Source organism: Eretmochelys imbricata, chromosome 6 (genome assembly GCF_965152235.1).
Source record: "Eretmochelys imbricata isolate rEreImb1 chromosome 6, rEreImb1.hap1, whole genome shotgun sequence".
Classification (NCBI taxonomy): domain Eukaryota; kingdom Metazoa; phylum Chordata; order Testudines; family Cheloniidae; genus Eretmochelys; species Eretmochelys imbricata.
Window position 1 is genome coordinate 30,031,413 of NC_135577.1, and position 27,290 is coordinate 30,058,702.

The 27,290-nt window shown below is 37.9% G+C and overlaps 1 protein-coding gene across 1 annotated transcript in view; it reads right to left on the reverse strand.

Annotated features, from left to right (window-relative positions):
• Positions 1-27,290, reverse strand: part of OTOG (otogelin) — a 165,279-nt gene that overhangs the window by 34,020 nt on the left and 103,969 nt on the right. Inside the window, exons 34-40 of the mRNA XM_077820059.1 lie at positions 14,862-14,979; positions 14,142-14,221; positions 9,552-13,579; positions 8,677-8,845; positions 7,756-7,901; positions 6,089-6,178; positions 2,665-2,848 (exon numbers count right to left, since the gene is read on the reverse strand). Coding sequence (XP_077676185.1) covers positions 2,665-2,848; positions 6,089-6,178; positions 7,756-7,901; positions 8,677-8,845; positions 9,552-13,579; positions 14,142-14,221; positions 14,862-14,979 — 4,815 coding nt within the window. The remainder of the gene's footprint in view (positions 1-2,664; positions 2,849-6,088; positions 6,179-7,755; positions 7,902-8,676; positions 8,846-9,551; positions 13,580-14,141; positions 14,222-14,861; positions 14,980-27,290) is intronic.

Genomic DNA, 27,290 nt, shown 5'->3' on the forward strand with positions numbered 1-27,290 from the left:
TGAGTTGAACACCTATAAGCTTAAGAGATAGCATATTGAAGCATAGCTTTTGGCATCCACAGAGACATTAATATCACTCCTCAGCTGAAAAGAACCAATCTTTTCTACATTTATTTCTCAGAAAGGAGCATCATATTTCATCTTTGTTTTAAACTAAAATAGTTGGGAACCTTGAAAGATCTTGGAACAGGGGCAATATTGTGGCAAGGTGGGAAAGATTATGGCAAGACATCTGGTCAATGTGAAATGGTGGGGTGCTCCATCAATCAGCTCTGGAAGCTATTTTTGGGGCCATCGACTATAAAAGCAACATGATGGACAAATCCACTATCCCTTTTTTCTAGGAAGCACTGTTTGTTGCAAAGAGCTTTTAGAAAGTTCCTTTTTCTCACAGTCTCTGCACTTATATGGACTAGTTCCAAAGAGATTTGTCCAGTAATTCAAGAGGGATCTAATCCTTTCTCAATGAAAGGAAAATTGGCTCTATTTTATCATTTTTCACCCACACATGGGTCCAGATTCTTTTCCCACAGAGGCCACTGGAAAAACACCTATTGATTTCATTGGTAAGAACAGACCTTTGGAGAGAAGAAATCTTTTGGAAGTTGCAAATAGTTCAGCCAGAAATAAGTTTCCCCCATGAAGCTTTTGTCATCTTAAGGAGGTCTTGTGAGGAGATGGAGTTTATGAAACAAAAAGGGATGAATATGATAAGACTCAAAAGAGTTACTTTCTGCAGGAATGTTGTCCAATCTGGCAAGTCTCTCCCACCTTCACATCTGCACAGGTGGGGAGTAACTCGCCCTGTAAAAGAGATTTATCAAATAAAAGGCTGAAGCTTCATTGAGGTGCTCAGTAGGTACTCAGTTTCGCCACAGTTCTGCAGCCTGGCCAGGCTGTGTGGCTATGAAACACTAGTGTAATTCAGACTCTGCCTTGCCCCTCATCCCACAGTCAGCAGTCTGTGTTTGGGAGGGTCAGGGATGAAAGTGGGTCCTCTGTATCCTGTGTTGGGGTGTGGCCTCCCGGCTCCCAAAGTAATATTGGAAATGTAGCTTTCAGCAGCAAACAGACCGAAAGATCTTCCCACCTAGGGCATCAGGGAATGGGGGCAACTCATCCCACTGTGACCCCTCCAATTCTGAAACACATGTTATTGAAAGGCTCCTACTGAGGCACCCAAGCTCCCACTATCTTCCTGTCTCCTTCAGGCAATGAGCCTCATGATCCTCCCTAAGCCCATGATGCCTCAGTAGATACTATTTATTTGCAGGGGAGGGGCAGAGGGTTCTCTACCTGATCCCCCTATTGGACAAATCCCTATTGTCTATGACAGAGCTTGTTCCAAGACAGATACTTTGCCACCAAGCAGGAGCACCAAATAGCTCCTCCATGGGGGTGAAGTGGAGAAATCAGGAGTCATAGGGGCAAATCTGTCAGGAAAATATGGAGCAATCCTCTGCAGCAGAAGGGCTTGAAGCACAAGCCTAGAAAGAACACATAAATGTCTTGTAATGTTGTTAACAGGCAATGTGCACTGGAAATGTATTGCTGAGTTCTCTCTGAGATAGCAATCAGGCTAGTAAGACAAAGAAATCCTGCAGGCTAAATCTAATCCTAGGCCAAATGAAATATTTTATCTTTATCTTCTTGATTCTGTTTATTCTAAGTAAGATGGACATTAAAAAAGGATTAGGACTAAGTCAGAAAAAAGGAAGAAGAAAACCAGAATAAAGTGAACATAATAATCAATTTTAGACTGATATTAATTTCAAGCTCTCCTACTCCATTTGGGGCGTGTTATTGTCTGCAGGACATGGAACTTGACTAAGCTATCATTGGTATTTGATACTGTGCTACACATATTTGCCCTTTCTGAAACTGGCAAGATAGAGTAATGATGAACTTTGTATTCCTGATTTCAAGCTCTGCTTTACAGCAGAGGATAATTCAAATGTCAGAGTGAAGATTTATATCAATGTTTATAATGCTATAGACCTAACATCTCATCCATACAACTTCCAGAAAGAATGAAACCATGTGTACATACCATAGAAACCTAATAGTGATCATAATTTAAAAGTTATTAGAGTACACACACACACATATATACAGCTCTGAACTAATTCAGCAACAAGACCAACCTAGACTGGTTCTATGAAGTTAATAGCTATCACTATCCCTCCCATTAAATAAATACAGTGAAAGTATTTAGAAAGTGAAAATAGAAGATTGTATTTCCTTTCTGATGGATAGCAAACACTAAATCTATTAATGACCTCATTTGATGCCAAGGGTGGCTTAATGTAAGACACTTTTCATCCTTATGACTGGGCTATTTGTTTGAACATTACTTCAGTGTTTGTGCCTGTGATTCAAATAGCCTAAATCCAAAGGCATAATTGCAAAAGAAAAAACAATTGCACTTCAACAACTGGGCATCAACCAGCATTTCAACAATTAACATGGTTAACAACAGTTTTATATTTACACTATTTTAACATTCACAACTATCTAAATTGTTCTGTGATCATCCTTTTAGGCTCCATACCTACACCTGGAAGCCTGAACCTGCTCATGGTATTACTTGTAACCAGGAAAAAGCTTTTCCTTTCTCCAGCAAAGCATTTGAACATTTGAATGCTTACAGTACTCTCTACTTACCACATAGTCCCAAGGCTTTTGGTTCACTGGTTGTATTTGACTCTATGATCACCACACCCGTGCTGTGAAACCACTGAATCCTGATATTTGTTGGTGTCTCAATTACATACATGAAGCCAGTGTCCTCAATTTTAAATCCATATTTTCTAACTGTAGGCCAGGCATATCTTGAATTTACAGTTATCTAAAAAGATGTTATAAACAAAGGCACAGCAGTAATCTGAACACCTCATTATATTGGAAGCTATTCTTCTACTTTATGTGATCGCTATATGTCCATGAAACTTTTGGAATGAAACATGAACTGGTTTTGTTATTCATCAGAAACAAAGTCCAGGTTTTCCAAGATGCCCATGGTCTGACTTTTGAACTAGTCTAGCCCAATTTATGGTCTGAAGAGACAGGCATGCAAAACCTAGTCAAATCTTTTACCACGCAAAACTCATCTGTTGCCATGACAAACTTTGACGGTTTGTACAAAAGCACTCAGTGAGGGGGCTAAAATGAAAATGTTTGATTCTTTTCAAACAACTTTTAAGTCACTGATCTTTTGAGACTGCCCCTATGGTTTCTTCATATAACATTGGCAATATATTTGACTGTAGTATGGGGTGAGTCCCAGGTTCAAAACTAACTTTTCACAACTGGGTTTCTTCTTTTTAAAAATATATTTTGAATATATATACACACAAGAAAAAAGCTCTCAGTTAGTTGCTGTTGAAATGACCATCCTATCACTAAGGGGGATCACCCATCTAGGATCAAACTACTGGAACAACTGAACATTTCAGATAATAAAAAGCTATTGTTTTATGGAAATGTTTTCTGTAATAAGAACAAAATGGGAAATTATGGTAGATAAAATTGTTTCTAAATGAAATAAAGCTGTTCAAAATTTCTCACACACTTCTCTTTAAGGGGAGATGAATGGAACTATAAGGGCACCCCCAGGAAAGTGAGGTATGTCCAGCATGATTGTAAATGGGATGGATAAATGAATGAATGAAAAGCCTTATTAAAGATTCATGGCTCTCATTTGCTGTGTGCTCTGGTTCATAAATGGACTCACACATTTCAATCTGTTGCTTCAATTTTATGAGTTACTTTCTCATATTTCAAACTGTTAGTAATATAGAAACTCCATTGTGCATGCAGAGAAAAAGACCAATGAGCAAGTGTGTAATCCCTATTTGGAGGTACCAGAAAATTTCTGACAATCTATAATGTTAATAATTAAAACAGTATAAAACAGGTTTATTATGCACCTATCTATAATGTGTAGGAGAAAAAACTGTGTGATCATAGGGGACTTCAGTCTGAACAACATATACTTGGGGTGCTCATGCTGCCAGTACCAAAACATCCTGGGGATTTCTAAACATCATAGATGGCAATTTCCTAATTCCAAAAAAGAGTTGCAGCCAGCATTGGGGAACTCTATATTAGACCTTGTCCTGACAGAAAAAGAGGAACTGATCACAGAACTAAAAGTTAATGGTAGCTTAAGTGCAAGTGATCATGACTTGATCACATTTATAATGTGCAAGCAGAATAAAGTCCAGAACCTTAATATATATATACTTGGTGGTTTAATAAGGCCAATTTCACAAAGGTAAAAACAATTCTGAGCCAAATCAGCTGGAAGGAATAATTTAATCAGAAAAATGTGAATGATAATTTGGAAACATTTAAGGACATCTTAGGTGCCTGTAATAGGGTCTACAAACCACAAACTGAGCAGAGGCAGAAGGGGGAGGAGAGCGTCTCCTGCCTACAGGCAAGCAGCTTGACCACACCCCCACAACTGCCAGTCATGGAGCAGGCACCCACAGCTGCAACCAATAGGGAAAACAAAGCCTGCTATAACAAGAGAGAGCTCAGAGAAGGAAAAGGAGGTAGAAAGGTCTGGGACAGTGAAGGGGCAACAGTCCTGCACTAGGCTACCTTCAGAGAGGCAAAGAGACTGAAGCAGACTGCTAATTAGAAGCCAGGGGCCAAGAACTGTCCTGACCAGTAGCTAACCACAGACAGTCAGGGGCAGTAGAAACCCTTCAAAAGATCACATCAATGACTGGTAACAATGCCCAAAAAGTCATAATCTCACAATTGAGAAAGAAACCTGTACTGGTTAAAAAAACCCAACAACCTGGTTCAGAGAAGTGAAGGTAAAAAATAAAAAAATCATTTACAACAAATAGAAGAAAAGGGGGATTGATAGTATTGAATATAAATCAGAAGTTAGGAATTGTAGAAAATTGATAAGGGAAGCTAAGGGATACAAGGAGAAAGCTATGGCCAGCAGAGTTAAGGAGAATAAGACATTATAAAAATATATTAGGAAGAAAAAGAATCCTAATAATGGTGTTTGTCCATTACTAGATGGAAATAGTAGAATTATCAATAATAATGCAGAAAATGCAGAAATGTTTCAATAAATATTTCTATTCTGTATTAGAGGAAAAAGAGATGATATAGGCTCATCACATGGTGATAACACTCTTTCCATCCCATTAGTATCTCTGGAGGATGTTAAACAGAAGCAATTACAGTTAGGCATTTTAAAATCAGCAGGTCCAGATAACTTGCATCCAAGTAATTTAAAAGAGCTGGCTGAGGAGCTCGCTGGTCCATTAACATTGATTTTCAATACGTCTTGGAGCACTGAGGAAGTTCCAGAAAACTGGAGAAAAACTAATGCTGTGCCATTTTTAAAAAAATGTTAACGGGATGACCCAGGTAATTTTAGACCTGTCAGTCTGACATGGATCGCAGGCAAGATAATGGAGCAGCTAATATAGGACTTGATTAGTAAAAAAAAACTAAAGGAAGGTAAAATAGAAAATTAGAAAATATGGAAAATCAGCATGGGTTTTTGAAAAATAGATGCTGTCACACTAACTTGATATCTTTTTTTTTTCCATGAAATTACAAATTTGGTTGATAAATGCAATAGCATTGACATACTATATTTGGACTTCTGTAAGGCATTTGACTTGGTACTACATGACATTTTGGTTAAAAAACTAAAACAATATAAAATTAACATGGAACACATTAAAAGCTAGCTAACTTACAGGTCTCAAAATATAAATGTAAATGGCAATTTGTTATCAAGCGGGTCTTTTTCCAGTGGGGTCCTGTGAGGATCAAATCTTGGCCCTACTGTATTTAACATTTTTATCAATTTACCAAGGATAGTGGTGGATTCTGCATCACTGGCAATTTTAAAATCAAGATTGGATGTTTTTTCTGAAAGACATGAATTATTTTGGTGATGTTCTATGGCCTGTGGTGTACAGCAGGTCAGACTAGATCACAATGGCCTTAAAATCTCTGATTCTATTAAGGGGAAAGTAAAATACTATGTAAGTAGCAAGAGAATACCAAATAAATAAATAAACAAACAAAATCCCCAATAACTTACTTTTCTGTTTAAACGATCAACGATTATTTGGTTTGATAAATAGGTTAAATTCAGCATTGCCAGGCACAGTGAAGTCAAGTTTAAGTGACCCTGCAGAGAAAGCAAAATTTGTGAACTTCTGTTAAGATGTGAATAATTTTTACATGCTAATTAAGTAGTATTTTAAGTAATGGAACATAAGGGGCATTTTTGTATGTTCAGTTTTTGAAAGAGGAACACATCTGTTGAATGAAGTTTATACAGATTAACTAAGAACTCTTTATTTGTATGAGCTATGTTTGTGGGATAATGTTCATTTGAATAACATTCCTTCAGGATGTCTACATGAAATGTGCCAATTTATTATGTTCTAGAAAACTGTGTTAAGCCATCACATTTCAAAAAGCTGAAATATTAGGGGTTCAGACACAGCAACACCACTGATTCGGGGCATGGAAAAGAATCACATGAAGAGGCATAGAAAAGATTCAAACTGTTTGCCTTCGGGTAGACACAAATATGAGAGGGAAAGATAAATATACACAAAATAACAAATTTTCTAGAAAAGTCGTATCAGGCATGTATGCATAATTCTATTCACCCTCTTGTAACACAAGAATTAGGGACATTCAATTGATAAGTAGCAAATTCAAACATCATAAATGAAAATAATTTTTCACACACTGCATAATTAGCCACTGGAACTCATTGCCACAAGGTATCATTGAGGCCAAATACTTAGAAGCGTTTATAAACGAGCTGGATATTTATATGGATAACAAGAATATCCATTTATAATAGTAAAGACTGGGGAGGAAACGAAGAGTTTGGGAAGAAGTACAAACTCTCATGTTTCAGGTCATAAGCCAATGTCTAAACTATTGGGGATCAGGAGAGAACTATCCCAGTGAGCAAGTTCTCCTGTAACTGCTTCCTTCAGGGTTTCTCGCACTCTTCTATGAAACAGCTGGCACTCGCCTCTTTTAGAGATTAGATACCGGACTAGATGGACTGCTGGTCTGATGCAGTCTGGCAGTTCCTATGAACCTTTGTCTTTGAAGTTTGAGTTTGGCAATTTTGCAATGCAGAAGTCTCTGCATTACCTGTTGAGATTCATATATTGTAAGATGCTTGTTGCCTGCAAATATATGAGAGCCCAAGGGGAGTTCAGGTGTTAATTATCACCCTGCAAGACTTTATACAACAGAATGTAGAGGGGATCATTATAGTCTGTTTAATTCTAAGTACAGGAGTTTCCCACAGTAAAGCCATATAAAGAAAGATACACAAAGTTGGCATTTAGTCTACTGAAGTATTTAACACATTATTATAGATCTGGATATTTGTGTGCGACACACATATATGTGTAATCATTAAACCTCTCAATATTTCAGTTTTGCCATCTATACTATGACTAACCAGTAACCTTGCAGTAACGTCATGAGGAATTATGCTTGTGCAATAAGGTGAAAAAAGAAAAGCACTATACTCTTTTAATCAGAGATATTTTAATATGTATTTTAATATGTATGTAAAAATGTATTTTAATAATTTGTAATTTAAAAATCCCATATTACTTTATGTATAAGCATATAAAATAAAAACTTTGTAGAATATACTTTTATTCACTGTACTGTTTAACCTTGTTTAGCAAGTGAGAGTCATAAAGAATAAAAACAGTTAGTTACCATGTTGGTATTTCTGCAGTCAAGGATATGGATGGTTATAGTTTCATCTTGAGTTTGGCTAACAATGTAGGCTGCCTCTTTAAATAAAGCCAAATGATTCCCATCAAAGGTTACAAAGCTCAGATCAGAGAAAAATGTACAACGACCTGGTTAAAAATAAATAAAATAAAGGCATTTCCTAACTTATTTCATTCTTTTGGTAAGCAATATAAAACATGCAAATAAAATAGCATAGATGTTTGTATGATTTAACCTTATTTCCTCTAAGGGTTTACTAACTCAAAAAACCATTTTCAGCTATTTTTTGTAGCCACTAACTAACAGTTAACTACAAATGGACAGTAAAGAACTAAATTCTGCATGTTTCAATAGGAGCCTCTTGCAGGCATCCAAGAATAGAATTTGACTCATGTGACTAATACAGGACTAGTCTGTGGATTTTCATGGACCACAAGCTACTAAAAGCTACAGAGGGTAGGAGTCACATTGGACCTTGAGTTGCTTCCCCTTCTAGTCTTGTTCCAGGATGGGAAGCTCTAGTGGAAAGCTATCTTCCTTTCCAATCCTACTGCTAAAGTATTTGTGCTTCAAAGGGCCCAGAGTTCTACTCCCAGACATTACAAATCAAAAGACCCTGAGTAGTTACTTGCATTGCTTGTCCTCGCACCAGTTGTTTGCTACTATGGATCTAATGCTGTTCTCACTTAAGTCAACAGAAGTTTTGCCTTTGACTTCAGTAGTAGAATTAGGCTTCTATGCTGTATTAAGCAATGAGTAACCTGGAGAAGGTGTATATAAACTCCATCTTCTATTCCTACTCCAGAGTCCAGAAAATAGAAACTTTAATTCTTAATCTGTTTATAAATTCAATAATTTGTTATAAAAGTGAATTAATGTAAGTACTGCATAAGTAAAACTTACATGCACATTCCCATTTTGGGCAGCATTTGTCACCATTGATCTGAACAGCAAGCCCTAGAACTCCACAGCTGGGCTGAGTTGCATTGTAAGGGCAGTTCTGTGACTTGTTAACTTGGATTAGTTGTCCATCCAAGCAAATGTGTTTTATGCACTCATTCTCTGTGATTGGCTAAGGCATATTTAAAAGACATAGGTTACCATTCTTATCAAACTAAAGACACAACATTGCAGAATGCTTACCGAAAAGAAAAGTAGGCCTGATTTTCAGAGACACTGAACACTCACAAATCCCAGTGAAGGCAATGGAAGCTGTCAGTGCTCAGCACAACTGAAAATTAGACAATTTGTGAAAATGGTACAAAACCATGGTTCTGTTCTAAATTCCAGAAGAATATTATTTATTTTAGACAATATATCAGGCAGAAATACAGAAGAGAAGTATGCAAGGATCGTAGAGATGGCAAAGATGGCTGAGTAAGGTTAAGGAATAGTCATGTCAGGAGACAATCTGCCAAAAAGTGGCAGATTGTGATTCAAAGGATCTCTTCTACTGAGGAACATGAAATGGCACATGGTGCCAAAGGTATTCCATGAAAAATCACCCCTTTTGGAAACGGAGGTCCAAAGCAGCATTAGATTGCAGTAATTATGAAATCCATTAATTGCAATGGCGTTCCTCCAGATTTACCCACATGTAATTGAGATAGGTATCTGGCCCTGTAGTTTGATAGATATTTTTAATACTGAATACAAAACCATATGGCACATAAATAATTATTTCAGCACTAGTGGTAAGGGAACTTATCCATACATAAATCTACATTCCTGTCTATTTACAGATGGGCAGAGAGATAACCATGAACAACGTTACTCACTACACAAGTTTGGAGTGTTGCTGTTTCTCTAGCTGGCATGAAAACTGATGCTGTGCCTCTTGAGATAGCTTCAGCTGTTGTTAGTCCACCAGAATACTCTGTAGCAGACTCGTAAAGTGGTTGGGTAGATAAATAGGCAAATGGAGTAACTGATGCAGCCATTGTAGCATTTGAGTGGGTTGGCATCATTAACGATGAACTCTTTGAGGGTGTGTGGACCTCAGTTATAGCCAGTGTCACATGTTTTGGAGTTTGAATAGTGGTGCCTGATGCTGCGACACTAGAAGAGGCAGTTTTTTGCTCAGAGGATGAATAGATGGTGGACAAAACTGATACACCTAGTTTAGGAGGCACAGCAGTTATATTTGTGAAATATGGAGAATGAAACATCTGTGTTGTTTTTAAGGTGAGGGTGATCAAATCTGTGATGCCTGGCGTATGAAGAGACTGTGGTTGTGTAACCAGTACTGGCCCTGCAGGCTCTGCTGTTTCGGAGGTGATGGCTTTTTCTGTTTTTGAAGCAACAGAAAAATAGATGGGTTCCCCTGAAAATAATGAGGTGGTGAGGGCTTCTCTGATTGCTGCTGTTTTCCCTGAAGTAGCTGATGCTGTAGTGATGTTTTGTGCTGTCACACTGCTCACTGATGAAGGCGCTAAAACAGTGGTTGTAGTCGAAGAACGTGTGGTGGCTGGTAACACTGTTCCTGCTGGGAATGTGGAACCGTAGGAAGTAGTTGAAAGTGGCACTTGCTGAGACAACACCATAGTCTTCTCTGTAGCACTTTTGCCCATTGACGTGGATGCTGTTGAGATCACTGGTGTTAAAAGGGCACCTGCTAATGACTCCTTCTCTGCTGTGATGGGAGTTTCTGATGTTTCCGATAGAATAAGTGATGGAGATGTTAACTTCGACAAAGGAAATACGGCAACAGAGACTGTAGGTGTCTGACTAGAAACGAGTGGTTCAGTAACGGCTGTCTGCTTTGTGGATTCAAAACTGGAATCTGACTTTTGGGTAGGAAATGACGGAAATTCTTTTTTCATTGTAGCTACTGGTGATGAAGTTGTAATTACTTTTGTTAAAAAAGAGAGGGGTCTTGTGCTGACAGTCAAATCCATTTTTTTTCTGGTTGAAGTTGGGAGTTTTGTCTGCAAAGCTGAGGTAGTTCCTGATACATAAGTCAGTAAGACGGCATCAGTTAAGGATGACTTTTTTTCAGTAGTCAAAAGAACTTTAGCTGGAACTACTGAGGTAGGAGATAACGTTGAAAGATCCACTGCAGGTTGGGAGGTAGTTACGAATGGGTACAAGGTGGTGAATTCTCCTACAGATTCTGTTGTACTAAAGAGACCTTTTGGATGAACGGTGGTGGTCAAAATTTCTGTTGGAGGCTGGTAAATTGTGGTACTTTTTTTGCTTGCCAAATAAGGTTTGGAAGTTGAAGGAACATGTTCTATTGTCAATTTGGTAGTGAAACGTGGTATAGCAGACTCCTCTCTGATCTGTGGAGAAACCATCTCTGCTGATGAAGTTTGAACAGAGGAAGTACCTACTGAAGTTGTAGCAGAGGAGGAGTAATCTTTGATTAATGATATTTGAGTTGTAGATGCTGTTTGTTTTACTGTTTCTCTGATGGTTTTAACTGTAGGCTTTGAGACTGTGGAAACTGTTTCAGTCTGTACTGGGTGCTTTGTAGCAGCCGGCTCCTTAGGTATTTTTTGTGTTAAAATGTATGGGGAAACCGATGTCTCTGCCAGATACTGAGTGGTAGGGAATATGTCAGGTGACTTTGTGAATGGAGGTGTAACAGAAGTTGGCAACGTTGACCTTTCTTTGACTACTGTCACTTTTTTACTAGTTATTAATCTGCTGCTGAATTCAGAGTATGGGGATAATGTGGCATCAGTAATATTTAAAGTGACTTTTGCTGGCAGTTCCGCAGGTGATAGTGATATTAATGAACTTGGTTGCTCTTCTATCGTGGATAAGGTTGAGGCTGTCAAATGGGGAGTCTTTCCTTCTGTTGAAAAAGTAGATTTTACTACTGATGTTCTTGGGTATAAAGTAATGGTCATTGTAACAGTAGCTTCAGATGATGCACTCATAGAACTAGTGGCTGTCGTTGATATCTCTTTTCTAAATGTGGATAGTGGAAGCAGAGTAGTGAAAGGTGTTAGGGAGCTTGCTGGTGATGAAGCAAATGTAGTTGGTTTTCTGGTATGTACACTAGCAATTTTTTCTGTTTGTGCTTCATCAGGATGGACAATCATCCTTGTTGTTTCAGTCTCATTAAGAAGAGAATATGGAGATTCAGTGACTAATGTTGTTTGCATTGATTCCAATTGTTTAGTTACCCATGGAATTGTAGGGACCAAATCCATTATTTCTTTTGCTAAAGCAGTTGTTTTTGTTGCTGATGTCATTCTAATCGTGTAGGGTGCAATGCTCATCTTTGTTGTATTTAGAAATAGAGGTGATTTGTATTCAGATGATGTTCTTTGTGAGGATGTAGTTGGCTTTGCTGATAATTCATAGGGGCCTGTTATTTTAGATGTTACTTTTGTTGTCAAAGGAATAGCTCTGGCAGTCTGAGATGAAACAGGATATTTAGTGTACAAAGTAGTCAGGGTTTCTGTCATATTTAGCACTATGAATGGTGGATATTCAGTAGTTGATGCTGTTTGCAAAGTTTCTTTTGATTCTGCTAAAGCTGGAGAAGCAGCACTTATATTGGATAGTGAAGGCCTTTTTGTAGGAAGAGTGCTGGGTTTTGCAGTTGTAGCTGAACTAGAATACAGTGAATATGGAGAAAAATATGAACTTGATGGCTGCTCCACACTTGTTGTTGCTTGTATTATTTCTTTTTTACCAGTTGTAAATAGGAAGCCAGTTATTCCTGAGGATGATGATGATGACAATGATGACATCGCTTTAGTTTGCAGAGTTGCTATCTTTGCACCATGAGTTGTGGAAAGGAATACGCCTGCAGTACCTGTCAAGTTTTGAACCATGTATGTAGGAGTTTCAGTAACTGACTGTGTTACATGTAATAATGGAACAGGGTGTGTAGATAGTGGAAAAAATGTGGTCTTTATTTCCTCTTTGGTTAAACCAACCGTTCCTTTTGTTGTTTCGGAAGTCATTGGTGGCTTCAGTGTAAATAATGTAGTGATCAGAGGAGAAAATGAAGTTTCAGTGACATTAGCTATTGTAGGAGAAGTTTGTTTCGTACTTGGTTTTGTTCCTTCTGGAGTTCTTGTTTGATTTGCTGTTGGTGCATAAGAAGGGGTTTCCAAAGAGGGTGACACAGTGTATTTGGTGAAATATGTGGTTGTTTGCTCTGTTGCTGATACAAAGGAAGGGGCAGTAGTTTTTTCTGGTTTTTGTTTTGTTTCCACTGTGGGACGTATCGTAGTGTCTATTTCTGATGTTTCTGATATTGCTGTAGCTGCGACTGGTGATTCTGTTACTCTTATTATTGATGATGTCCCAGTTAAAATAAAAGTAGAAATTGGTTTGCTTTCTGTGTCAGTGATTTTAGTCACTGCATGTGTTGTAGTTACAGTCTGAGGCTCTGTCGCACCCAATACCTTAGCAGTGATACTACTCATTGCTTGTATACCTGTAGAGATTTCTGTAGTGGCTGTAGTTGTCGAAGGAAAAACATCAAGTACTGAAGGGAAGCTTATATTAGATTTTGGTGATACAGACATTGCAATAGTGCTTTTGCCAGATGATGTAGCTCCAGCTGAATATGCCGAAACTTTTGGTGATACAGTTGTGGTTAAAACTGTTGTATTAGGAATAAGAACAGTTGAAAATTTAGTTTGTTCTATGGTTGCACTGAATTGCCACTTTGATGCACGTGTTGTTTTTGTGTCTTTTGTTTCAGGTATAGGAGATGAAGTTACTACTTTACTCAGAACTGCTGCAACTGAGACATTGAAAGCACTAGAAGTTACATGTGAAAGAGCTGGTGTTCTCATACTGGATGGTGAAGGTCGAACATCAACTGAAGGCTCAATGCCTAAAACCGGACAAAAATAGATGTTAGTTGGGACTCATTATACTAGAATCATTAAGCTATTAGAGGTGGAAGGGATCCATATTAAGTCATGTATCCCTATCTTCCCCCGCCCCTGTCTTCAGGTTTGTAATATTTTTAGAGCTTCTAAAAAAAAGACGTTAGGGAAGGCATTGACTATGTATTTCATGTTACTGAAAGTTTTATGGAAAAGGAACCTCTTAATTTTCTTTATAATTTGTCTTAGATTTTAGGAAAAAGAAATTTGTTTTTAACAGAAAAGCACATGAAATGATAACTTAAAATTTACGAACTTGGGCATCTAAAGTTAGATATGTAAAAACTGCACTGGGTCACCTAAGTAAGAGGCCTAATTTTCACTGATATATTGCAAGGGCTCAACATCTCTGAAAAATCAGGCCATTTATGTGGGTCCCTAAATATGGGCTTAGATGTCTAACTTTGGACCCCCATGTTTGAAAATTCTGGCTATACTACTTTTGGTAGTAATGCCATAAGTTAAATATCAAATTAAACATAATAAAGTAAAAATTTTTGAACATACAATCTTCAAAATACACGCATCTTTGAGTGACTTCATCCAACACCATATGGAGAGGACACATGGGAACACATCCTTCCACTCTAAAAGAGAAACACAGTATTAACTATTCAAGCAGTCAGTTATAGACAAACTATTTAATTTTAGGAAAGCAGTCTACATTTCTAAATAATTTAAGGCAGAGGACCCTGATAATGGACCTTTCTATTTCTCATCAGCTCAGGACATTTCTTCAGGATGCAGCTGACCTTGTTTCCATTCCTGCAGATCTGAGCTAACGTGAACTATGTAACTCTCTATCTTTGGAATGAATGTTGGTCCTTCCAATGATAGAGACTTTCATTTAGAAGTGCCAGAGAGCCATTGCCCTTTGGAACAAAATTTTGTTCAGTAGTTTTATTAGGGACAGACGTGGTTGCTGCAATGCCATCATGAGAGGAGCAGGGCCAGAACTATTTGACGTCAGCTGACTACCACATCTTTTCAATGATACTCTTAATTTAGGATTACCCACTACCTTGAAACATTACTGCCATTCAAGGACATCATTTTACTGTAGCTGCCACAATGGCTACAATTCCACTACTTCCTCCTCCACTGAATTTTGATTAATTAATATGGTGCCATGGCACTGAACTATATCTAGTGCCGTATGTACTTACCATGCTATATAAATATTACTAGAATCATATACTTTTATTCTAGAAAAATGCGGATACTTACTTTGGTACATCCTGACAGTTTTGTCCCAAAGGGTTTCTGCATGTTTTGAAACAAGGGCTTGTACAGGCATCATAACGCCACTCACATGTAGAATGGGCTGGAAACTTAAATTTGGAATCTGGAAGAATACATGATTTATTATACAGAGACATATATACACACCAATATGAATATGCACACATATATATTATTTACATATATACATTATGCACACTCACACACGCACGTACACACTCTATAGCGGGCACACTTAAAAAGTTCATTTTGGTTTTCAAAATATTACTATTTCTATTGCTTATATTTAAAATGGGGGATATCTTTGAAACTTTTACTATCTCTGAAACTGGAATGAACATTAAGTGTATCCACTGTGTATTAACATGCAGAGTAATGCATATGCAAACTGTTCTACACTATGCAGAAGAAAATGTGACATTGTATTCTAGTTGACATATCTATTTTCTAGTGCATACTAAAACAATCTGAAGACTGACAGTACAGCAAGAATTAACAGACAATTCAGAAATATTTTTAAAACAATCTCCATAAAAGAATAAACTATATAACTTTTCTGATAACTCTGGCTGAACTGTTGTGAATTTTCAGTGGGGAAACAACATGAAACCAGTGGGAGTAATGTTGATTCAGTAGGATCATTACTATGAAAGACTTACAAGAACATGCTACTTTATATAATGTGCTACATTAATGATATTTTTAAAAGAGGTTGCATCAGAAAGAGTGGTTTATTTGTTGTGCAAAATTAGGCAATACAAGGAGACTTTCCAGAAAGTTTGTACAGTGTAACTGCTTTTACTTTAGAGGAAAAATGAAACACCATTTCAAACAAGCAAATAACCAGAAATCATTACATTTAAAAGATACATTCTTAATGGTTAATCTTTTCAGAAACAGCAAAAGGCCAACATTTTAAAAGAGGACCATAACTGAATCAGAGAATAGTTTTCAGACTCAAATTATATGTGCCCCTTAATGTCAGAAGCAACTGAGATATATGCAGGAGTGCAGTACAGATTTCTCTTATTTATCATGATGAAGCACCACTTCAAGTCTTGCAAAACTACAATCATAGTTCACGTCACTGTAAAAAAGAGTGTCCTGTTAAATGACATTGATACTATAGTGAATTTAAAAACTACCTGCATCACCTACACAGCATCTTTGTGGAATAGTGTTTATTAAAAGGTATTAAAATCACAAAATTGAAATACAAATAGCAAAAGAAGTTAGGGAAAGTGTGAAATTCTTGTGCATGGGCCAGAGAAGAAAATTGTGAACTTGTCATTAATAAGTAGTGTCTTCACAGTTTTATTAAATAATGATGCCATTTCATAGAGGAAGTGTTAAGAAGAAAACAAATAAAGTGACCTACACCTCAGGGGGAGTATAAACCAGCAACCTCACATCAGCTGTGTGTGTGCGCACACGTGCACACAAGGATAATTGAAGGCCAGTGCTTAATTTGTGCCAGAGCTTGCCAGGGCTGAGCCCCAGCACCTCTAAGGTTGGCAGTTCATAGCCCGGCACCTCTGGATTTGCTGCATCAGTTATGAAAATAAAAAAATTGCTTGAGCCCCAGCATCTCTTTCATTACAAACTTAGCACTGCTGAAAGTTCTCCTTTGCGCTAGCCTGATCCTGTGATATCTGTTTGAGAGTCCCCCTGTGCCATGTTAGATGAGCCCCAGGGCTTCTCAAAGTTCTGCTAGACTTCAAAAATTATAAGGAACCACAAATGTATCCAGGGGTCAGCATATCATTCTGGTGTCCTAGCCCAAGCCCCTTTTCTCTGGTTGCACTGGCAGTGGGAGCAAGGAGAGTGCATTATATGAGCCCTTCTGTTGTCTCTATGCAATAAAAGGGTCACTCTTACACTGGTGCAATCCTTCCTTAGCAGGTTAAACTGGACATCAGGCCAATTATGCCACCTGGGCAACTTGATGCAGGCAGCTGCACCACACAGAACGTTTGTGTTAGTGATTAGGGAGTAACATTTATTACTTGAAAATATGTTTTGCTACCATGTATGATTATATTTTTAGGGTGATATTCAGGACTTCTACCCTGAAAAACCTCCCATTGATCTTAGCTTCAGTGAGGAGTGAAGTATCAGGCTCTTTAATTCACTTCTATTTTACACTCGTTTAGAGACATGCAATTCTTTTCCAAAAGACTTCAGAATTTTTTTCTCTCTTCAGCTTAAGTACATCTGCACTTATGAGTAGTTGTTATACTGTTACTAGTAATATAAGTCCCCTCTTGCTTGATAAAAATAATAATTCTCATAGAGCAGAAGAGAATGTGTAAATCAAGTTCTAATATCTTCCCCATTTTCTTTACTAAAAGAGTGTACCTGTTACCATCTAGTGTTATCCTCTAACAATGTCAGTCTGTATGATATCCCTGAATTGTTATTTCTATGAGAAACACTGGTTTTATTGTAATAGCAAGTGAATTCACTAAGTTACATTTGATATAAACTATTAAGCATATGTATCCTGTTCCAGTGGGAGAATCTGCAGTTGCTTAAATCTGATAGAGATGGGAGGAGGGAATACTTTACTTACAATCTTCACTAATGTGTAGGTTTTTTATATTCTGTTTAACAGAGTTGATATGCAGGCTGGAGCCATGAGGTGGATGGAAATATGGCATAGGGACACAACAGATATGGATAATCTGAGGAGATCATAGAGGATTATTTGTGCATGTATAGAAGGTCTCGCTGAAGTTTTATTTCTTGCTCTATTGGAAATGTCATGCACTTGGAATAACCTGCTCTTCAATCCATTTCCCTCCAAATAAAGTAAATGAGAAGAGGAAACAATCAAAATAATTGATATTTGAATTTTTCACCATTTCTTTCTTTACTGTTAACAGGCTTACATTTCCATTGTTAGAATGCGTACAATACAATAGATGGTCCTAATCCTGCAAAGAGGCTCCATGTAGACTCCATAATCTGCCAGTGTGATTCTTTATACAAGACCTGGGCCACTGTAACCGTCTTTGATCCAAGTACAAGAGTTATACATGCTACATTCAAAATTAGATAAAAACCAAACAGATTGGGTCTGATGAGCACCTTCATATCCCAGTAACTTCAAACAGAGTTGCAAGCATTCAACACTTCTGAAAAATCAAGCCCAAAGTTCTTTAGAAAGCATATATTTCTAACCAAGTAATGTCTGGGTTTCATAGCTGTGTAGTAAACCCAATGTCCCAGGTTCATAACCGTGATTGCTATATAACTAGGCTTGGCAGAATTAAATTTTTATTATTTTATAATTTTGACAGATAATATAGGTGTTTATTGTAAGCAATATTTTAAAATGATTATGTATTTAAATGTTCACAGTTGCAGGAAATTATGGAAGGGGTGTGTGTCAGACAATAATTATTTAATGACAGTAGATGTTGAGATCCAAACAGTTAAAACTTTATAACCATTAAAACACAAATTGTCAACATCAACATGTCAAAATATACAAAGTAAATATCCTTAAAACAAACTCTAATAAGTTCTCAAGCAGCATGTTTCTTACTTTGCCTATGTGTTAATTTCAATTATTATCAATGGAAATATTTTCTCATTGGTTTGTGTGTACAGTGAATTCCATATTTATGGACATTTACCAATAAAAATCTAATTCTGCCAAGCCCATATATAACCCAGACATGCTCACATAAAAAAAACGCATCCTAACTGAATTCCCTGACTGTTTTACATAATATAAAGCCCTGAATTATATCCCATCAATCTTACATATCAACATACTAAGCAACTCAACCAAAAAAAAGATGTTATTTCCTGTTTTAAGATGTTCATGAGCAAAGTAGAGCCTCAGCAGAAGTAACAATGAAGAGAGGTAGACAGACAAAGTGTGTGCTTGAAATATTCTATTAAAACAGTAACCATAACTGGAGAAAATACCTTAAATATTCCCTTATTTCCTATTTCCCAGAAAAAATATTTACTTATTTTGCCTGTGTTTCTGCACTTTATAATTCCAGAAGGGGACAGAAATTAGAGCTCTTCTGAAATTATTAGATGCTCTAAATCAGTGTTCCCTGGAGGCCTGCGAGCAAGCTTCAGGGGGTCCGCCAAGCAGAGCCGGCATTAGACTTGCTGGGGCCCCGGGCAGAAAGCCAAAGCCCCACTGCATGGGGCTGAAGCCCAGGGCCCCGAGGCCTGCCACTTGGGGCTGAAGCTGAAGCCTGAGCAACTTAGCTTCAAGGGGCCCCTGTGACATGGAGCCCAGGGCAACAACCCTGCTTATTACCCCCTAACACTGGCCCAGGTTTTCATACACAGAAACACAGTTGTTGTGGCACAAGTGGGCCGTGGAGTTTTTATAGCATGTTGGGGGAGCCTCACAAAGAAAAAGGTTGAAAACCCCTGCTCTAGATGACTATGAGCATTTATTTACCCACATTTTGCTGTACTTTATTCTCAAATCACTCACTAGAACACTTTATAACACTAAAGAGACAAGTCGGGGGAAAGGTAACACACATGCTTTTCTCCCTACTAGCTTTAAGTTAAGCATTTAGTTGAGAAAACTGTGCAAACATACACTAATACCATACATGCACCCTTCAATTCAACCACTGTGGAATCTACCATCAAAATACTGGATTCCTTTTAAAATACAATGTAAGAGTACAATTGAATGTTGGGCTCTCATGAAAGACTCCAGAGGAGGCAAGTTTACAGATAATCAACAGAATCATGGGGTGGGGAAGATACAATAAGGCAGGTCCACACAGCCAAAGCAGGTGACCAGCACACAGCACCATATTCCAGTAGAATCCTTTCTAATCAGACTACCTGCCCCCTTTTAACAACATAAAGTTCCAAGCTTTGGATCTAGTATAATGAAACCATACAGTTTATTTCCCCAGCCCAAGTCTTCTGGGACTAACATCTCTACCTTCAGGCTGATTTTAGACTCTTAGGCCTGGTCTACAGTGGGGGTGGGGAATCAAGCTAAGATACGCAACTTCAGCTACTAGAATAGCGTAGCTGAAGTTGACGTATTTTAGATCGACTTAGAATAACTTACTTCGCATCCTCGCGGCGCAGGATCGACAGCCGCTGCTCCCCCGTCAACTCCGCTTTTGTCTCTTGCCCAGATGGAGTTCCGGAGTCGATGGCAGAGCGATCGGGGATCGATTTATTGCGTCTACACTAGATGCGATAAATCGATCCCTGATAGATCGATCACTACCCACCGATCAATTAATGAAAATGATCATGTGTCGGTCTGCATTGCTTTGGATTGTTATCGAGCAGAACCCATCATCAGCATGGATGCATATCCTCTGGAATGGTGATTGAAGCATGAAGGTACATATACATCTTTAGCACATCTGGTACAAATATCTTGCAATGCCGGCTAAAACAATGCCATGCAAATGGCTGTTCTCATTTTTAGGTGACATTGTAAACAAGAAGTGGGCTGCATTATCTCCAGCAAATGTAAATAAACTTGTTTGTCTGAGCAATTGGCTGAACAAGAAGTAGGACTGAGTGGACTTGTAGGCTCTAAAGTTTTACATTGTTTTATTTTTGAATGCAGTTATTTTTTGTACATAACTCTACCTTTGTAAATCCAGCTTTCATGATAAAGAGATTGCACTACAGTACTTGTATTAAGGGAATTGAAAAATACTATTTCTTTTATTTTTACAATGCAAATATTTATAATAAAAAATAAATATAAAGTGAGCACTGCACACTTTGTATTCTGTGTTGCAATTGAAATCAATATATTTGAAAATATGGAAAACATCCAAAAATATTTGTATAAATAGTATTCTATTATTGTTTAGCAGCATGATTAATCGTGATTAATTTTTTTAATCGTTTGACGGCCTTAATTAGCACCATTTCCAAATGAGCGCAATAAATTCTCTACCAGGTTTTATCCCTGAGCAGCTCATGTTGCAACTTGAGAAGCTTCATGTTTTCTTGCCAGGCACATCATGCTCATTTTCTCTGGGTTTTTGATCACTGCATTGCATTATACAGTTTTTGACATTTAGGCACTATCTTACATCTGTGTCTACAAACTGATGGCCAGAACCTGAAGCAGACTTAAGCAACTGGTGGAGTCCTTCCATCCAGTGTGGCACAGAGCACCTTAAGTTACCACCAACTGCAACAGATCAGCGCATTCTATGAGATGCTCAGCAGCACCTCATAAGATTAAAGCACACAGACAATGAGCCCACCTACTATATCCACACCCTGAATGTTACCACAGCAGTAATCTATGGTGTGCTTGAGCCAGCATGGAACTGTGTTAAGTGTTTCTCAGTTGTAAGTCACATAAGGCCAATTACATTTCTACTTTTATTAATTATTAATTATTATTATTATTATTTGGAATATTTAGAGGCCCCAAATCAGATTAAGTATCCCTTATTCTAGGCACCCTACAAACACAGTAAAAGACAGTCCCTGCCCCAAAGAGTTTCCAGTCTAAATAGACCAAACTTGGGAGGGGAAACAGAGGCACAGAGAGGTGAAGTGACTTGCCTGAGGTCACACAGCAGAACTCAGGTCTCCTGACTCCTAATCCAGTACCGTCTTCACTCAACCACTCTGCCTCTCTTCACTTTGCCACTGCTCTCTACATCTTATGAACAGTAATATGGATAAGGATTAAAGAACACCAGGAAAAAAATCAATAAAGTCACTTATACACCCATTTCTGCAGCCTGGTACTGATACTTTTCTCACTCTCCTATATCAATTATAGAAATTAAATTCCACAGTGGACCTAGACTTTTATTGTCACTTATAGTTACTGTTCCCCCATAACAGAAAATGTAACTTCTTTATATGTGCCACTGAAACTGTGTATTTCATCTGTGTCACGGTAGGAGCACTTTATGTTGCCATATGACACTAACCATCCATTTCCATGTCATGCTTCCCATGTTTACAGTGCTTACAGTGTTCCTCTAATATTGAGCAGTTTATTGTATTTGGGGTGATATTGCAGTTCATTCACAACAAAGTAGTGACATTCAGTTTACTGACAATGAGTTAAGCTTTTTACATCAGAGTTTTTATATGTTTCTCTATCAAGGATGTGTCATGGCATTTGAAGGAAACCACATATCTTCTGATGAAGTCTGTCATAATTTGCTTTCTACCCAGTGAAATGATATATCCTTAACAGAATAAGGAGTTATTCTCTGGATGACAATCATTCCAGCTTACATGCCAACCAAGCCCATGTTTCTACTACCTGAGGAAGAGCTGAGCACCTTAGTACATCAGTCACAGCTGATGAACATGTTAGTACAGAAATTTCTAATGTGAATCAGGGCATATACTTTGCAATATATATAAAGATATTTTATTAAACATCATATTTAGCTCTGTCACAGCGGTTTGGATAGTGGAAAAATACTGTGCTCTCTATATACTAGGCCCTAAGTTTTAACATATTAATTCCTTTCTTCCTGACTTCTGAAATTAATTCTTTGATAATAAGTATCCTACCATTTTTTGATATTCTGACCTAGTGAATAAATAATGATGCTGGGATCCCGGTTCTCCTGAGTCCTAATCCTATCACTGATGCACTTTGATGATCTCTTGAGTCACATAGACCCACATTTTTCAGTGTTCACTAATCTTGAGTATCCAGTTTAAGTCAAGTAGAGACTAATGGTCAGAGGTGCTGTGGACCCAACATTCTCATTGGCTTCAACCAGAATTTGGGCTGCGCCGCACTTCTTAAAATCAGGTCCTAGGTGTACAGTACTGGGCACCCAAAAACTGAAACACTCAAAATAGGTGTCCTCTCTTGAAAATTTGACCCCAGTCTCTGGGCCCCTATTTCCCATTCGAAACAGGGATAATAATATTAATTTACCTACCTCATAGGGGGCATTGCAATAATTAGGGAGGGGAGGCAGCACACAGGACTGATTGAAAGTCAGACCAAACCTGGATCTAAATGTGCGATTTCACATCCAAATGTATTACACAAATCACAGATACAAAAGTAAGCTGGGCTCTAGGACTTAAGTGCTGCAGTGGGAGTTGAGAGTGCTCAATACATGGAAGGATCAGCTTGCCTACAGCAATCCAGTTATATGCCTGCTCTCCTGGTCTGATTCTATTACAATTTTTCTGTTGCACACATAAGAAGGTAAAATATAGTCAGAATTGGTCAGCAAGTGACTACGTTGTACAACTTTATAAATATTCATCTAACGCACAGTTTCTATTTTCAGGGAAGCCCATATCTGATGCAAAAGCACTCACATGCAAATACAGCATTTCCTTGCTTTGCTAAACACTGGCTTGGCCTAAACAAAATCCAAATCCAAAAAGCCCACAAAGTGCAAAAGTACATAGGAAAGGGTACTGAGGATCAGGCAGCATCTGAGAAAACTGAACAGGCAGGCAGGGAGACTGGAGGAATATTGGAAGTAATGGGAAGCAGCCAGAAAACATCACAGGAGGCACATGCCTAATTGTTTTAATGATTATTTTCTCATTAGTCTAGGACTCACTGCTTCACATCCCTGCCCCTCTTTTCATATGTGTAGATAATGCCTTCACTTTGTTTTCAGGTTTTCAAACTCTTTCCTTATTTCTTTTGCTTTAGATTTTCCACTGTGAAAGTTACAATTTGCTACTACTGGTTTTCATTTTCTTCTCAGAATCCAGGCAGTGCTAGTCACGACTATCAATTTAACAGCAGCTCAACACTGCTCCACCACTTAGATTGGCTAGCTCCTCAGATACCTGCTTAGGAGCATGAATCTACCCACTCACATGCAAGCACTAACAACCTCTGCTCATGTGCTTTAAATTCCTGCACTGAAGCATGTAATCAAATAATACTGGCAGAAAGAACTGCTTGCCCAGTCAAAATATAATCAAAACCGAAACATAGTTATCTAGCTCTCAGGTATAATTGCCTTAGCTACCTCACAGCTGGTGATGTGATTTTTGAGGCTTATTCCGTTGCTATCACAACAGATTAATCTCTTCTTGCTTATTGATACAAATACAGGAGGTCAAATGCCCATTTGTGATATAAATTGCAGACGGTTCTGATGCCACTGTTAAGACAGCTTAATGCTGATAGATGCTGAGAACCTGTAGTTCTCACTGGCTTACTTGGGATTTGCAGGTACACTGTAGTTCCTCAGCATCAGGCCCAGAATAATGATCACTTGGACTTAAACAAAACAGAAGAGCTCAGTGTAAACTCAAGAGCACCTCATTATAACTAAAAAAAGGATATTTAAAAGTATGCCCTATACAGAGGGATATCTTCCATTGTTGTGTGACACTGAGTATGTTTCCCAGACATGAAGAAGAGCTCTGTGTAAGCACAAAAGCTTGCCTCTTTCACCAACAGAAGTTGGTCCAATAAAAGATAATACCTCACCCATCTTGTCTCTCAGAGGGAAACAGACAAAGAAAAATGAAGTGAAAACTGATCATCAAAATGTACATACAGTCTGACTAAATATAAAAGATGCTTTTATCAAAAAAAGTAATTCTATATCTTAAAAATCAATTTAATTTTAATTGTACCATCCTTTCTTGGTGTATAAGATACAATCATTAACATTAACTAAGAAAGATCCAGTTCTTGTCTCAAACAGGAATACATACAACCCTCATTGACTACATTCCATGCATATGTCTGAGTAGTTATTCAAATTATTATTTGCAAAAATAGCAACTTATCAAAGTGAAGACTTATGCACTCGGCAAAAGTCTAGCACTCAGTTCTTCTGAATTCTATTCTGGAATTTCCTTGTGAGCTTAGACAAGTCACTTAAATTATCTGTGCCTCAGTTCCCTCATCAGTAAAATGAGAATATTCCCACTTTCCTCACAGGAGTGTTAGATAGTTAAACACATAAATTAGTAAAATGCGTTAAGATACTCAGATGAAAAGCTATTTGTAAGAAACTGCAGTGTCTTATTAAGAACAAAAGATATATCTATGAAAAGATTGTGAGTTCCTCACATTTTATTTGTTATTCAAAAGATTCAAATTATTCTATGGATTGATTGCTATTATTTGACATTTGATCTGTGCACTTAGATGTGATTTGTGAGGTAAATCTCAAAGATTTCTTTCTTTTACTCAATTGGATGAGCATGCATCCACTGCTAGGGCAAATTCTGGCACATGCAAATTTAAAATTTGTTTTCCTGTGAACACATGTGCACAGAATATTAAAATTCAATGAACAACATGATCACTCAAACATTTGCAGGAACAGGAGCAGCAGACAAACACGAGCATGGTTGAAGCAACTTCATTTAAAAATTCATGTGGTCATTTGTGAAAAATTTATTGCAGTATTCCGTCACATCTGTTTAATTTATATCTAATGCATTTCAATACTACAGTATTTATTACTATGAAACTAGAAAGAGTGACACTTCAGCAGACTTCAGACAAATATGTATGTGTCTACTGTTGTGGCAATTGGGTCATTGCAAATTCTTCCTTCTGAATGCGCGTCATAGAACACGAAGAGGACTCATGAAGAGTTTTCTGGCCAAGGGATTTAGAGGGCCTATTATTCTCCTCCCAATATTTACCCTCTGGTTCCTCAGGAATAGCAGTTCCCAGTTGGAAAGTTTCTGATCTAATATGCAAAGCATTTAGAATAGTCAGCAGGAAACTCAATCTGCCTTTGCCTCTGCACTCTGGAACTGGTATAACTTTTCCATTAACTTAAACAAATGCGGCTGTATTTTTAGACCATGTAATTACCCTACATCAGCAGACTGAGCCCTGTGAAAGTACGCTGGAGAAAGATTCGAGCCCTGTGTTTCTCTGCTTATAAAACTGTGAAACCCAAACCTTCGGATGTGGTGATTAATGAAATGCCTCTTGATCATTTGATCCAATCCCACTTGCTGAGGTAAATTGTTTCAGTTTTCCATGAGCATAGATAGGATTTTTTGGCATAATGACGGGAGGGCAAAGACTTCACACTTGAAAAGACATACCACTCTGCGTTAATGCATGACCACTGAGAATTGTAGCACTTTTTAACTTTCTCCATTCCCCCCTCAAAGATAAAAGACCAAGGAAACATTTTTGTTATGTCCAAAAAAGGGGTCTTTGCTTGAGATGTTTTACGAACGTTCTGGTAATAGCATTAGCTCCATATACTCTGCCATTCAAAACTTCAGCAGCTCAGTGATTAAAGGCATTTGTCAGAAGGCAACAGGCATTTGGCAATGACAAAATCTGTCATTTTTCATGAAGTTGGAGTGTGCCAGTCAACAGCTGCATTAGGCTGTCATCATAATGCACTGCAAAACATGGGCAGATTCACAATGCCACCATTAACACTTTAATTCAATGTTTTGATAACAGGGTGCTCCATAAGGCATACAGTTGGTCTCTTCTGTCATATAAGTGAGTGCCTGTTTCAGATTTGACTGTGCCTAACACTAGACATTTATAATGGTAACTGTACTACCTTGCCAAATGATGCCTCATTTGTTGCAATATTTCATTTTCCTCCTTTACTTGCAAAACCTATTTCAGAAACAGAATATGAAGGACTGATATATCACATATTTGCACTGCAGGGATATCTGTGAACGTATGTTCACAGCAGCAGTGAACAAGTTACTGAGCCATTTAAAATTATAGCATAAAAATCCTTACCATATAAAAAATAATACATTTTGTAATGACTTTAGAGTACCATGCAAGCCATCACGTTGAGGAAGCAGTTATTGCCACTGAGGTCCATAAAGAATTTTTGGATTAAACATATTCAAAGTAACTGATTTGGATCAATGCAAGTTGATGCTGAACTAAATGTTACTTCATGAACACACTGCTTTATTTTATTTTGCAGGCCAATATAGCTTCTTATATCTCAGTAAGTTGTTAGAAGGTCCCCTGTATGTAATAGCAACTTCCAAGTATTTAAAAATAGTTAACAACAATAATGATCTTCCTTCCCTTCCAAGTCTATGGGAGAAATAGGTAGATTAGTTTTGGGGTTTTTTGTTTGTTTTTTGTCAGTTCTAGTGGGAGTAATTTCCATAGTCTAGATCCAGCACCTAAGGTCTCATGTCTCCTGTATTCATGGTTGCTACTATTCAAGACTTCCATTCTTCCATTACAATATAGATGTAATGGGAGGTCATGATCACAGAGGAGGAGGTGATCTCTCAGGTAGCTAAGGCCAGTTCCACGGAAAGCTTTGAATATCAGAGCAGAGACCTGAAACTGGATTCTGTTCAGTGGGGAGCTGGTGCAGAGAGCACAGCACCAGGTGGATGTGCTCACAGAAACCTGTATTGCTGAGAAGACAGGCAACTATATTTCGTACCTGCTGAAGCTCTTTTCAGGGTGTGTGGCTGAAAAGACTTTGTGAC